Source organism: Heptranchias perlo, chromosome 24 (assembly GCF_035084215.1).
Source record: "Heptranchias perlo isolate sHepPer1 chromosome 24, sHepPer1.hap1, whole genome shotgun sequence".
NCBI classification, from domain to species: domain Eukaryota; kingdom Metazoa; phylum Chordata; class Chondrichthyes; order Hexanchiformes; family Hexanchidae; genus Heptranchias; species Heptranchias perlo.
The window spans coordinates 29185283-29199648 of record NC_090348.1 but is presented as its reverse complement, the minus strand read 5'-3'; the positions used below and the strand labels follow the sequence as shown (position 1 = coordinate 29199648).

The following is a 14366-nucleotide window of genomic DNA, read 5'->3' as shown; positions in this document are numbered from 1 at the left end:
AGGTCAAGTTTGACATGGAGTCAGAATTCTTGACCCAACACTCCCCCTGTTGTATGCTTTGGCCTCTTTTTTTTTTTTTCCCCCTCCCCATCCCCAACCTTTGAAGAAGAGCTGATATTGTATCCGGGCATTTTTCTTATCCTACGCCAGCATCCTTGAGGCCATTGAGGATGCTGATTGATGTTGAATTATTGTCAGTTTTTTGGTGTGGACTTGTACTCATTAGGAATTGGACTGCGATTGCCCAAGCTCAGTTCACCTAGGGCCCTTGCAGCCATTTGAGAGGAGACTTTATTCTTGTTAGACTGAGCTGAATTCAAATTCGGGTCTGAGTTGATATTACCGTAATCTAATCCATTGCCCTGCTCAGATTATGATGCTGTTCACACACAAACATCTGAGTGCTTTACAAAGTGAAGGAAAATAACCAGCAGCAAACAGGTGGGAAGAAGGGACTATTAGAAAGGTTGGGTGAGGATAGGACAAGGTACGGTTGAAGAGTGAGATTTTAAGAGATTTTTGAAAGTACCAAAATTAAGAGAGCATAATGGCTGAAAGAACACCCATCAATGATGGAACAGGGAACAAAAGAATAATTCAGAACTGTGGGTGCATGCTCAGATGAGAGAAAATTGCTGATGTAGAGTAGGATGGGGAACTTGAAGTCAGTTTGTTGGAGCATGGCAAGTTCAAGGGTGATGGGATGTATGGAACTTTGTGTGAGCAGTCATGGCATTCTGAAAATTGCAATTTGTAGAGATGAGACTAATTAGGAGAATGTTTGAGAAGTGGAGACTTGAGATGATAAAAATGTAATCAGGTTTCAGCAGCAGAGAGGGAGGTGTAAAGGTAGAGGTAGATGTTATGGAAATGGAAGAAAGTGGTTTTGGATATAGGTCAAGCAGCATTCCATGGTTCTGCACCTCTGAACTTCTCCTGTGGAGACAGCCTGGGAGGTAGATAGGAATCCAAGCCAAAGAGAATGGCAGAGTCTAGCATTATTGGGGATTTCTAGCATGTGGCAACATTGTGGGGGAGCAAGGTGTCGCTGCCTTGTTGAGGAGAGCACCCAGGACCTTGGGACCCAAACAGGCCCCACTTATTCCTACCTGTCGGTCTCATCCGCAGTCTCATTTCAACCCTCGGAAAACCTTATCTCTACTTTCCCCATTGCCAGTCAGTTCCTGCCGTAAAGCATTTAAGCATAAAAGCATTTTCTGCTTTGTAAAATTAATTGACATAAATCACAGATGGGGGTGCACAATTTCCTGATGTGCATTACTGGCATGTGCCAGGAGCGAAGAAGCAGAAAATTTATCTTAGTACACTAATCGGGTTCCTTTTTCGTCACATACCGCTGTTCACAAGTGTTGTCTTGTCTCAGCAGCTCATAATAGAAAACAACATTTATTAATACATTTAAATAAGCACCAGACTTGCTGGAAATAAAGCTTTAAGAATTTGATCTTGACTTTTATTAACATCTTTTGGCAAAAGCAAATAAACTCCATATCTTCACAGAATCAGGAGACCTAATCGTATATCTTTGATTGCAAGCTATGAAATTCTCCAAACTGTACATATGCAGAATGCAAGATGCGGTTGCAAGCTTCCTCTAACTTTGAGCTAAAAATATCGACTCGAAGCCCAGGCTTTTGAGACAGATTGAGGCCTTAAAATAGAAACTTATGAAAATATCAGAATACTCAAAATACAATAAAATGGGTAGATATAATTGTGTTATTATAAAATGTTATTTTTGATATTGTTTTAATTTTCTTTAAAACAACTACAACCTGCATTCGTATAGCACCTTTTAACATAGAAAAATGTTCCAAGGCACTTCAGAGGTGTAATCAGAAATAAGTGGATATTGAACCTAACATGATATTTGGAGGGGTGACCAAAAGCTTGATCAATGAGGTGAGTTTTAAGGGTGGGTCTTAAAGGAGGAGAGGTGGAAGGACTTAAACAGAGAATTCCATGTGACTAAGGGCACAGCCACCAATGGCGGGGAGGGATGGGTGGAAGGATGCACAGAAGTCCAGAGTTGGGGGAGGGTTATAGGACTGGAGGAGGTTCGAAAGAGAGGGAGGGGAAAGGCCACGAAGGGATTTATTCACAAGGTTGAGAATTTTAAATTTAACCTGGAACCAATGTAGGTCATCTAGGACAGGGGTGATAGGTGAGCGGGACTTAATGCAGAGCAGGATATGGGAAAGAGTTTTAGATCATTATTTGGACATTAGAATTTTCAATTACTGATAAAATGGCAGTCAATTTTTAAAAAAGAGCATTGTGATTTGATTGGTTCATCAACAAGCTGTGATGGTGAAAAATTGACATACGGTTTTTCCATTATAAAATGTAGATATAGGGTTTTTCCGTTGTGACCATTTTACATATAGGCTCTACATTGTAAATGTGAAACACTAAGTAAGATTAATGTGTACAGGAAGCATACACACAAGATTTTTAAATCATAAGATGTGACTGGTTACTTTTAAATTTGTGTTACTATAGGCTTATGACCTCTGGTCTGAGGTAGAATCTACAGTCTGTAGGCGTGGCTAACAGTTACATTGATGAAAAACAACGGCATATAGGCAAAACTGTTTGGCTTTGATATGTTAATATATTTTAATTGCAAAACCATTTGTGTTTATCTCAACAGAAGCATTTGTTACTTATCTGTCATTAGTCTGCTGAAATTGGCTGATTATTCTTTCACTGAAGAATGACAAACACCATCAGACCGTGTGACTTTGGCTATAACTGAATTAGTTTTGCGGATAATGCTCATATCAATGCTGCAGCTGGATTTGCACTTGATTTGCAGAGTTTTCCAAGGGTGCTGGTTTTTTCTATTCTTTTGCAAACTTAGTGATCTTTTTAGGCAACAAGGGGGCAAGCCATACTAGATTTAGTAATGAGTAATGAACCATATTTAGTTAACAGCTTGACTGTGCATGAACATCTATCCAATAGCGATCATAACATGATCGAGTTCAATGTAGTGTTTGAAAGGGAAAAAAGTGAATCCGCTGCTAAGATTCTAGACTTGGGTAAGGCTGACTTCATTGGGATGAGACAGACTGTCCACAGTAAACTGGGCAAATCTGTCAATGGGTAAAACGACTGATGATCAGTGGGAAATGTTTAAAGAAACATTTAACGTGATGCAGAATCGGTTTATACCCCTGAGGGGCAAGAACTCTACTTGCCAAAAAAAACAGCCAGGGACAACTAGAGGTAAGGGACAGTATAAGACATAAGGAAAGGGCATACAAAAAGGCAAAAAAATGGCACAGATCCTGGCGAATGGGAAAGATACAAAGATCAACAAAGGGTCACAAAACAGATAGTAAGAGCTACAAAAAAAAAGTATGAAAGGAAACTTGCAAGGGATATCAAAACCAATACGAAGAACTTTTATAGTTATATTGGGAAAAAGAGGGTGGTCAGGAGCAGTGTTAACCCCTTAAAAAACTGAAAGTGGGGATATTGTCATTGACAATGGGGAAATGGCGGACATGTTGATAATTACTTTGCGTCAGTATTTACAGTAGAAAGAGAGGATAGCATGCCGGAAATCCCAAGAAAACTAATATTGAATCGGGGGCAGAGACTCAATAAAATTAACATGAGTAAAACAACAGTAATGAAGAAAATATTAGCACTAAAGAGTGACAAATCCCCAGGACCAGATGGTTTCCATCCCAGGGTTTTAAAGGAAGTAGGTGAGCAGATTGCAGATGCCCTAACTATAATCTTTCAAAGTTCTCTAGATTGGAAATTTGCACATGTCACTCTGCTTTTTAAGAAAGGAGAGAGAGAGAAACCAGGGAATTATAGACTAGTTAGCCTAACATCTGTTGTGGGGAAAACGTCTATAATTAAGGATAGGGTGACTGAAAATTCTCGGTGTTCAGTTAATCAGAGAGAGCCAGCGTGGATTTGTGAAAGGTAGGTCATGCCTAACAAACCTGATTGAATTTTTTGAAGAGGTGACTAAAGTAGTGGACAGGGGAATGTCAGTGGATGTTATTTATATGGACTTCCAGAAGGCGTTTGATAAGGTCCCACATAAGAGACTGTTAGCTAAGATAGAAGCCCATGGAATTGGGGGAAAAGTACGGATTTGGTTAGGAAGTTGGCTGAGCGAAAGGCGACAGAGAGTAGGGATAATGGGTAGGTACTCACATTGGCAGGATGTGACTAGTGGAGTCCTGCAGGGATCTGTCTCGGGGCCTCAATTATTCACAATATTTATTAACGACTTAGATGAAGGTATAGAAAGTCTCATATCTAAGTTTGCCGACGACACAAAGATTGGTGGCATTGTAAGCAGTGTAGATGAAAACATAAAATTACAAAGCGATATTGATAGATTAGGTGAATGGGCAAAACTGTGGCAAATGGAATTCAATGTAGACAAATGTGAGGTCATCCACTTTGGATCAAAAAAGGATAGAACAGGGAACTTTCTAAATGGTAAAAAGTTAAAAACAGTGGATGTCCAAAGGGACTTGGGGTTCAGGTACATAGATCATTGAAGTGTCGTGAACAGGTGCAGAAAATAATCAATAAGGCTAATGGAATGCTGGCCTTTATATCTAGAGGACTAGAGTACAAGGGGGCAGAAGTTATGCTGCAGCTATACAAAACCCTGGTTAGACCGCACCTGGAGTACTGTGAGCAGTTCTGGGCACCGCACCTTCAGAAGGACATATTGGCCTTAGAAGGGAGTGCAGCATAGGTTTACTAGAATGATGCCCGGACTTCAAGGGTTAAGTTACGAGGAGCGATTACACAAATTGGGGTTGTATTCTCTAGAGTTTCGAAGGTTAAGGGTGATCTGATTGAAGTTTATAAAATATTAAGGGGAACAGATAGGGTGGATAGAGAGAAACTATTTCCGCTGGTTGGGGATTTTAGGAGTAGGGGGCACAGTCTAAAAATTGGAGCCAGACCTTTCAGGAGCGAGATTAGAAAACATTTCTACACACAAAGGGTGGTAGAAGTTTGGAACTCTCTTCTGCAAACGGCAACTGATGCTAGCTCAATTGCTAAATTTAAATCTGAGATAGAAAGCTTTTTGGCAACCAAAGGTATTAAGGGATATGGGCCAAAGGCAGATATATGGAGTTAGATCACAGATCAGCCATGATCTTATCAAATGGCGGAGCAGGCACGAGGGGCTGAATGGCCTGCTCCTGTTCCTAGGCAAATATGTGATGCCTGAAATTGTTATATCACAGGAAAATTAACATCTTAAATCAACACCGTTCTAATTTTAGACAGGTTTATTTTGAGCATTTTAGAGCTCCTGAATGTTGTACATAACATCTCTCATTCTCAGTTCACACAGGTATATTCGTATGGAAATCAACATCGCGTCACAGTACATTATCATTTATGCCCTTCATTTCACACCATTTCTTCCAGCTACGTTTTGCAGTTGCACAGCTAGATCCTAAAAAAACATTCCAGAGTCACACTGCTTACAGATGGTTCTCTTTTTTTCTTGTCCTTCCAGGAGGCTGAACAAGCAAGAAATGACTATTTTATAAGGACTCTCTTAGTGGAATTCAAGAATGTGAGTATTGGTCCAGTGTAAACAATAAATCTAGTTCAAACTTTAACTTTTCTGATGCAGTTTAATCTTTGGTATGTTTACATTTGACCGATAATAAAAAAAAGTGATGCACTTGCATTTCATCCATCATAATGATTTCCTAGTTGGGATTATTGTTTAACTATGACTGAAGCGCCCAGAAACTTTCAAAAAGATGAGTCATTGAAGGATTGAAGTAGCATTTTACTGTAAACTACATGACAATTTAGTTCAAAGAATGTTCTTACATAGTTTGCCAATTTCTTGAATTTGTAATTATAATCCACATACACTTACTTTGGTGACTTTTTTAACTTGTGCTTCAGGTAAAGAATGTTGGTACTGGAGATTGGGATAGTATTATGAATTTATAGACCAGATAGAATAAAGATGTTTCTGGTCGGCTTTTATATGGCCTCTTATAATCACACTCAGTGAAGGAGCCATTCTGCACCAGTTATACCCACCAACTACCCTTCTGGCCAGTTTGAGTGAGATTGCCAATTTATGTTGAATTATGGGCAGTTTTATGTTTTAGATCTGTGTTCACTGTGAACTGGTTTGAAACTGCTGAGTTTCCTTTCACAAGATCCTTACGGAAATGAGAAGACTTTTATCCGATATGTCTTGCTGCATTTGAACCTAATTCCCAGAGATGAAAGTATACGTTTAATTCACTGTACCACTTTGCTCTCAACATGACTGATCATTTTTTAAAACTCTCCAGTCCATGAGAGGTAACTTTGTGAAACTTTAACAACCTTCCATCATGCATTTTAGGTGGAATGATGGGAAAGCAAATAATATCACTATGCATAAAAATATCCTTTCAGTATATTTTTGATGTGAAGTTTATCGTCCATGCTCCTTGTTTTAATGTTTCCTCTATTTTCTATTTGCCCGCTCCTTAGTTCCTGTCTTTTCCTTCATATAGCAACATTCACCTGTGCCTGTGGGTTCATTCAGATCGATCAATAGTAGATGGCAGTTGGATACCGATTGGTTTGACCCTGCTTTGCTCAGATGCATTACCCTTTCATAATTGTTTGGCCTGGATTTTGCTGCCAAAATATCAGAGATTAACAGCACTCGCCGTTATTAAAGTGTGAATCGTCCAGCAACTTGTGACGAGGAAGAGATACCCCATGAATTGCGTATCATCACAAGTCACTGGACGATTTGCACCACTCCGCCGTTAACCTCGTGAAAAAGGCAGCTCGCCTTCAACCTCCCCTTGAGTTTCATGAAATTGCTGCAATTCCGCATTAATTGCCAGTTAAACTCACCGCAGAAAATTAGGGCTGCGTAAGTCCCTTTTTAATGAGCATATTTATATTCCTGCTATGCCAATCAATCTCTCTGGCCCAGAAAGGGAACAATTTAAACTGTGGCGTCTCATTCCTACAGGTAGTAAATTGTTGTTAGATTTTTTTAAATTTTAAATTAAATAATTTTTAAAAAATTCTTAATTCTCCTTTGTCTTTTTTTTTCTCTGTTCAGTCTTTCTTTCCCTCTTTCTCTTTCGGTACCTGATTTGTCTCTAATTCATTCTATTTCCTTCTGTCATTCCTCTGTTTGTTTCTCAATCCTTAAATCTCATTGGTTAAGGAGATAGACTGTTGATCCCATCGTTCACCAAGGTCCCGGGTGTCCTGTTGCCCTCGCCGTTAACAACTCGCACTTCCAGCAATTTATAGGGCAAAACATTTTCGAGCTGAAGGGCGAAATAAAAAGTCTAGCTAACTGAGCACGCCATGAGATGCCCTGCTTCAGCAAAATCTGGACCTTTATCTTCAGTGCACAAGTTGTCAGCAGTGTTGGTAAAACCAGACCAATGTTAATTTAATAAAAGGCAAAAATGTGTGATTGGTTGAAGTTCATCCTTCATTGGTTAATCTTCATTGTGCCAGTTGCAATAGTGACTTAGCTTTTGGTGATTTGGCGAGAATTAAACACTTGTGTATCTTTCATGCATAGGAATCTCGTAGAATCTATCAGTTTCATTACATAAACTGGCCTGATCATGACGTTCCATCTTCATTTGATTCTATTTTGGATATGATCAGTTTGATGCGAGAATATCAAGAGCATGAGGATGTTCCCATTTGCATCCACTGCAGGTATGGAGGAAATTACTTCTGTTCTCCACACACACACACACACACACACACACACACACACACACACACGGAACAGGGATAAAAGGTTGAATGTGGCACTAATTTACTTTTCACTAGTAGTCATTGGAGCCAATTCTAATGCTTAAATGTGTGTTAGCAAATACCAGGATATGGAGAAGTTGATGTTTCTGGTATTCCTTGTCTTCTGCAGTTACCAATCATGAAATTCATATGCTGTGAATAGAAGTAGATAGAACAGTACAGATTTGTGTTTGGTAATATTTATCTGCAATCTGTATATGTTTAGAATTTAATTATTTCTAGACCGCAGTGTGCAGCATTTTTCTATTCTGTCCTAATTGTCACATTATTTTAACTGTAGATTTTTGGCAAGTGTTTGTCAAGCTAGAATAGTTCTCTTGGCATTTTCTTTATGTATTTTTAAAAAAACAATTCCTAGTGCCTCTGGAGATCTACAAATTTGTTGTGGTTAATGGGAAAAACTAAATTTACAAATAATTTTTATAGTGGTGATGCCAAAAATTTTCTCAGAACATGAAATGGGTCTACAAATGCAGTTACGTGCTGTATATGAACATTTTAAAAGAAAATTAATCTTTAAGTGCTACTGAAACTCTAGTGAGCAAAAAAAGTAACAGCTAGTTAATACTAAGACTTACAGACCAAAAGGTCCTAGCTTCAAGTCCTGATGTGTGTCACTAGCTAATGTTAATGGGGGGTGACATTTAGATGCTAAAATTGGCCTCTGCAACTCTGAGCTAGGGAAGACAAAAATCAGCCAGTGATTCATGCTGGAAAATGCACGTGTGAGTATCAGAGGAAAGTATGATCACCCTCATTTATGCTGCTGTCTATGATCAAATAGCCTGCTGATGTTCACTATCTATTATTAGAGATGCTCTAATTAGATGGGTAAGAGTGGAACCAAATGAGGCAGTCCTATGGAGCTGGACAACAAAGGAAAAACATTGGAAGAGCATGTTGTCGCCGATCATGTCAAAGGCTGCAGAAAGGTCAAGGAGGAATATCGCATCATGTTTCCAGTCACGGAGAATGTTGTTTTTTGTATGCCTTTGTTTTTCACATTAGCTATTCTAATGGTTTTTTTGAGGGAGATTGCTTGCTCGTACCAAATCATAGGATGTTTGTGGAGTGTATTTAGATTAACTAGAAACTGAGTTGAGACTGGTGTAACTCGCTTCATGTAAGCAGACAGACTTTTTTGCCATCAGTTTGCACTGGATTTGAACCCAGGATCAATGTCTGTGAGCTTAACCTACTGTGCCACCCAATAAATTTTAATTGTAAAGGCACAAATTTTCTTGCAAAGAAGTAAAACTGAAATTTCATTACATAAAGTTTAGTGACATCCTGTTTTGGTAATGGATGATGGTGATGGTAGTGGTGACTGTGATTTAAAGGAAGACTACTGAAATGAATCATTTCCTGAAATTATATATTTTCCCACAGCGCTGGATGTGGAAGAACTGGAGCCATATGTGCAATTGATTATACCTGGAATTTACTAAAAGCTGGGGTGAGTTATCAATTTCTCAACTTTTTTTTCTGAAAGAAAAACCTGTATTGTCCAAACATTATGGAAACCAATTACTCTGCTGAACAGGGAATATAATGATTCTTGTAACTTTTGCCCAAATGGGCAATGTTTGAGCTATATTCGGATATGTTAAGTCCTTAAACCCAATTTCCTGGTTAATTGTGATTCACTGTCTTCCACAATATATTAATACACTTATTGATTAACCATTGCTTCGAACATTTTCAGATTGATATTTAACCTAATATATTTTGTCTGTGTATCCAACAGCATTTAAGTATTTTGTCATATTTAATAGCCATATCTGCATGAATAAACCAAATGTGTAAATTACTGCATTATGATTACATTTATACCAATAGTTTTTTTAAAAAAAAATTAGATGGTTTTAGATTTCTGTGAATGATCTAGATCAAAAGAGGTTAATGATGCCCTTAGTTGGGACAAAAAATAACTATTTAAGGGAATTGCTAAGTTGGATAAGTAGAGGCATGTTTTATGAGGAACTGGGTAACGAATTACATTACTTCAGTGATGATAATTGACGGAACCAACTGCGGTACCGTGAGGTAAATAAATTTGCTGAAGCATTCAAAAAGTGAACAGATTCTTCATTCAGCTGTAGATATACGGACATGCGTTTATCCTCAGAAAAAGACAAAACATGGTTGCAGCTGTCCTGAGAAGGCTTGGATAATGAGACAAGCTTCTATCTACTTTTCATATCAATTGTCAAGATGAAAAGTGAATTAATTAATAGGTTATAGCGAATTGATTTTACTTTTTTTAATGAAAAGCAGAAGAATATGGTTAACTTATGATTTCTTGAAATGGAAGTTTTTGGGTTATGTTTGGTCTGTGTTGTAGTTGCTTTCAATTTAAAGCAGTTAAAAGGAGCTGCCTAGATGGAATAATACATTGTACAAATCATAACTCTAAAGTTACTTACTTTATATCACATTTACTTAAAATTGAAGATTTATCTTATTAAAAATAGTGCATTTCTACTGGCACAGCTATTTGTGTGTCATTTAAACTAGCACTTTCAAATACTGATTGCTGAACCAACATTACTAGAGTGTATTAGGCTATGGGAAATCTGTCTTGGCCACTGGTACATTAGGCATTTGAATAGGAAGCTGACACTGAAAAGTACTATACAAGGATGACAGAAGCATCTTCCAAGATCATCTTCTACCATTTACCAGTTTTTAGCAAAACATACCATTATTGAGCATTACCAAGAACTTCATACACTAAAATATGACCCCATCAGCAGTCTGTGGCGAACATCATTTACACCTGTAATTGTATCTCACACCTCCACTAAACTCTGATATTGCAGCCTTTAATTATTTTCTGATGCTTGGAAAATTAAAATTGTAATTAACCATAGAATTTTAGTTTGAATTGATATTTGCAAGTGACAAAATGCCTGTAGCATGTATGTTGTTAGTTGCTTCATCTCGATATAACAAATGTTTGAATAGCCTATTAGAGGGGTGCATATTGGATTTCCAAATTCTGTGTAACTTTTTTAAAGTGACGGTTTTCTCATTCCTCGCGAGGCAATTATACATAAATACCAAAGTGCAGTATTGAGAGTTCACATTTTCTTGATCCTTTCCATATCCTTGTTGCATCAACTATCTGTCCAAAATGAAGCCTCACATGTGAAATTAGGACAATTGTTTTTAGTTCCGTGTTATGGATTACAATTCTCAGTTGGCCAAAAATACATTTTCTTCTTCCTCTAGAAAATTCCTGAAGAATTCAGTGTGTTTAATTTGATACAAGAAATGAGAACACAAAGGCATTCTGCAGTCCAAACAAAGGTATGTCCACATGTGATGCTTACTTTTATTCACCTTTTTTCCCTTATGCCTCTAAAGCACCTTGGAATGTTTTTCTGCATTAAAGATGCTAGGCAAATGCAATATGTTAAAAGTATGAGTTTTCCTTTTGTGCCAAATTCTCTGAACAATTTCATTATTGCAATTGAGTAAGTTATCAGTTGCTACAATCTCCAAAAACCTTGCTTAGCTTGAGACAACTTGACAATTTACATTATAACAGTAAATAGAATGCTCCACTATAATAATTTTGTAAAGAATGTAACCGGTCATGTGACATTTGTGCAAATAAACATGAAAGTGGTCAAAACAACAGTAAATATTGAACTGTTTGAGCAATCAGATCTTTGTCCAGTGATGCATCTTTTCATGCATAGGAATAGAATTTATTTTACTCTTTCATATTTGCACAACTTTTACCTCCCTTTTAAAATAAAAAGTAGTTGAAAATGAAACTCTGAAGAATATTCAAGACATTTTTGCATCTGTAATTTGGAACATTTGTCCTTTGTGCAGACCTTAAAATGCAGAAACCTGCTTTCGTCATTTCAAGTAGCTAGCAGACTTCTACTGATTTGAATGAAGGTTGATACCCTCTCCACTAGATAAACTGTGTTGAATTTAGCAAATGTGGAAAGACCCTTTGTTTTGGAGAAGTAGCCTGACCATGGTACTTACTCGTAGCAAAGGAAAATTAAATGTGGCAGTTTCATCGTTCAGGAAAAGGAGATGTTTACATCTGGAGGATGTTACACCGTGGCTCAGCAGTAGCACTCGCCTCTGCGTCAGAAGATTGTGGGTTCAAGTCCCATTCCAGAGACTTGAGCACAAAATCTAGGCTGACACTAATGCAGTACCAAGGGAGTTTTGCAATGTGCCATCTTTCGGACGAGACGTTAAACCAATGTCTGCCCTCTCAGGTGGATGTAAAAAATTTCGAAGAAGAGCAGGAGAGTTTTTCCCTATGTCCTGGCCAAGAATTGTCCCTCAACCAACATCACTAAAACAGATGATCTCGTCGTTATCATAATGCTGTTTCTGGCACCTTGCTGTGTGCAAATTGGCTGCCCCGTTTCCTATATTACAACAGTGACTACACTTCAAAAGTACTTCATTGGCTGTAAAGTGCTTTGGGACATCCTGAGGCCATTAAAGGGGCTATATAAATGCAAATCTGACTTTCTTTCTATTTGACTATTTTTGATTTATGATGATACAGATAAGACGACTAGAATCATACAGCAGGCCATTCGGCCTATCATGCCTATGCCAACTCCTTGAAAGACCTATCCAGTTAGTCCCATTCCCCATAGCCCTGCAAATCTTTCCGCTTCAAATATTTATCCAATTCCTTTTTGAAAGTTATTATTGAATCTGCTTCCACCACACTTTCAGGCAGTGCATTCCACATTATAGCAAAGAATGTTTACTGAAGCTAATTGCCCATGGCATTGCTCATGATTTTTAAAAAATCGACAATATATGGTTTTCTGGTAATGTCTAAATGTGAAAGCTATGTACATCTGCAAAATTATTTAAAAACAGATTCTAAATCTAATAAAGATAATCAGTTTTAATGCTATAGAATAGAAAAGATTATAGTACAATATTTTAAAATGGTAAGGAAATAAGTACTCTTGGATTTTATTCAAATAGTTATGGTTGAAATCTGAATTGGCCGCAGCAGTAACCTATAAATTTTAATTTGTGTACAGGTATGTAATAAAACAATATTCTAGGATATTTTGCAGAGTAACATTCTGTTATATCTAATTTTTATGTCAAATTTGTTTAAATACAAATATCAAGCCATGTCTCTGCTTCCTTTAGGAGCAATATGAGCTTGTTCACCGTGCAATAGCTCAGTTATTTGAAAAGGAACTACAGAGGAGTCAGTGGACTGAAAATCTTTCTGACACAGTAAGTAATAGTTTTTAGATATGTAACTTGATGGACAGTCACTACATTATACATTTAACTTTCATTCCTTGCATTATGAGATACATCTAGCTTATTTCGGTGTGGGTATGGAAGTCAGTCACAATTAACTAGTTTAGTACTATTAAGATTGCTAATGTTAAAGCATGCTTGTTTTTTTAATGGAGTTATTTAACTTTTATGCCAGTGTTAGGTACTTACAAATGGTAGAGGCCAATGTTAATTATTTCACCAGTTGTAATAGTTGGGGGAAAAAAACCTTGAGGTTACCATTGTTTTGGATTAAAAATGGCAAAATGGATAGATGCTGAAATTTTTTTTTAAAAGTTGTTAATGCAGATGGCTGGCTGCTATTTTCCGGAAAGTCTGTTTCCTCTTGTTCAGTGAAATGTGGTCACTTGCAGTACCTGTGAGTTTGACATCATGCTTTTTTTAAAGTAAAGAACTGAGAGTAATTGAACATCTGGGAAAAGTAATTCAGTGGCAGGAAATTTGGCCCTTTTTAATAACACTCAGCAGATGCTTTTCCTGTGTTCCTTTTTGGAATAGCAAAATTATTTCACCAAACCAGCAGGGTCACATTTTTTTGTAACATTTTTACAGTTGCACACTGCTGGTTTATTTACAGTGCTGTTATTCTATCGCATTCACATCAATGCAAAGTAGTTCAGACGCACCTCAACAAGAATGTGACAACGCATCTCGGGAGACTAGCAAGTAGGTAGTCTCTCGGTTTATGCTGCGCACTGGGTGTATTGTACCTCCAATCCAGTGCACAATCATATTTCAGAAGTCCCCATGTGGCTCACTGAATCATAGAATCGTACAGAACAGAAGGAGGTCACTCGTGCCTTGGCCAGCTCTTTGAAAGAGCTATCCAATTAGTCCTACTCCCCTGCTCTTTCCCCATAGCCCTGCAAATCTTTCCCTTTCAAGTATTTATCCAGTTCCCTTTTGAAAATTACTATTGAATCTGCTTCCACCACCCTTTCAGGCAATGCATTCTAGATCATAACAACTCGCTGGATCACATTACAAACATGCTTTTATTTTATTGTTGGGAAAGCCCACATGCTTGTTTGTACTCATTATTAGAAATTAACTAGAGAGCAAAGATCTGTTCTTGGACAGAGTGTGAAGTGTAGCTCAGGTCTGCTGGCTTCATGTTGCACTGCACATATACGAGACCGGTGTCGATGGTATTGTACATTGCAATAAGTGAAGTGGGGTGGGGTGGGGAAAGGGTTCAGCATGTTGTA

The 14366-nt window shown here is 37.7% G+C and overlaps 1 protein-coding gene across 6 annotated transcripts in view; it reads left to right on the top strand.

Annotated features, from left to right (window-relative positions):
* Positions 1-14366, top strand: part of LOC137341645 (tyrosine-protein phosphatase non-receptor type 12-like) — a 102036-nt gene that overhangs the window by 55518 nt on the left and 32152 nt on the right. For all 6 annotated transcript variants that reach the window (XM_068004977.1, XM_068004975.1, XM_068004978.1 and 3 more), the window contains exons 7-11: positions 5540-5599; positions 7595-7737; positions 9229-9295; positions 11074-11151; positions 13000-13089. In XM_068004977.1, the coding sequence (XP_067861078.1) occupies positions 5540-5599; positions 7595-7737; positions 9229-9295; positions 11074-11151; positions 13000-13089 (438 nt within the window). The remainder of the gene's footprint in view (positions 1-5539; positions 5600-7594; positions 7738-9228; positions 9296-11073; positions 11152-12999; positions 13090-14366) is intronic.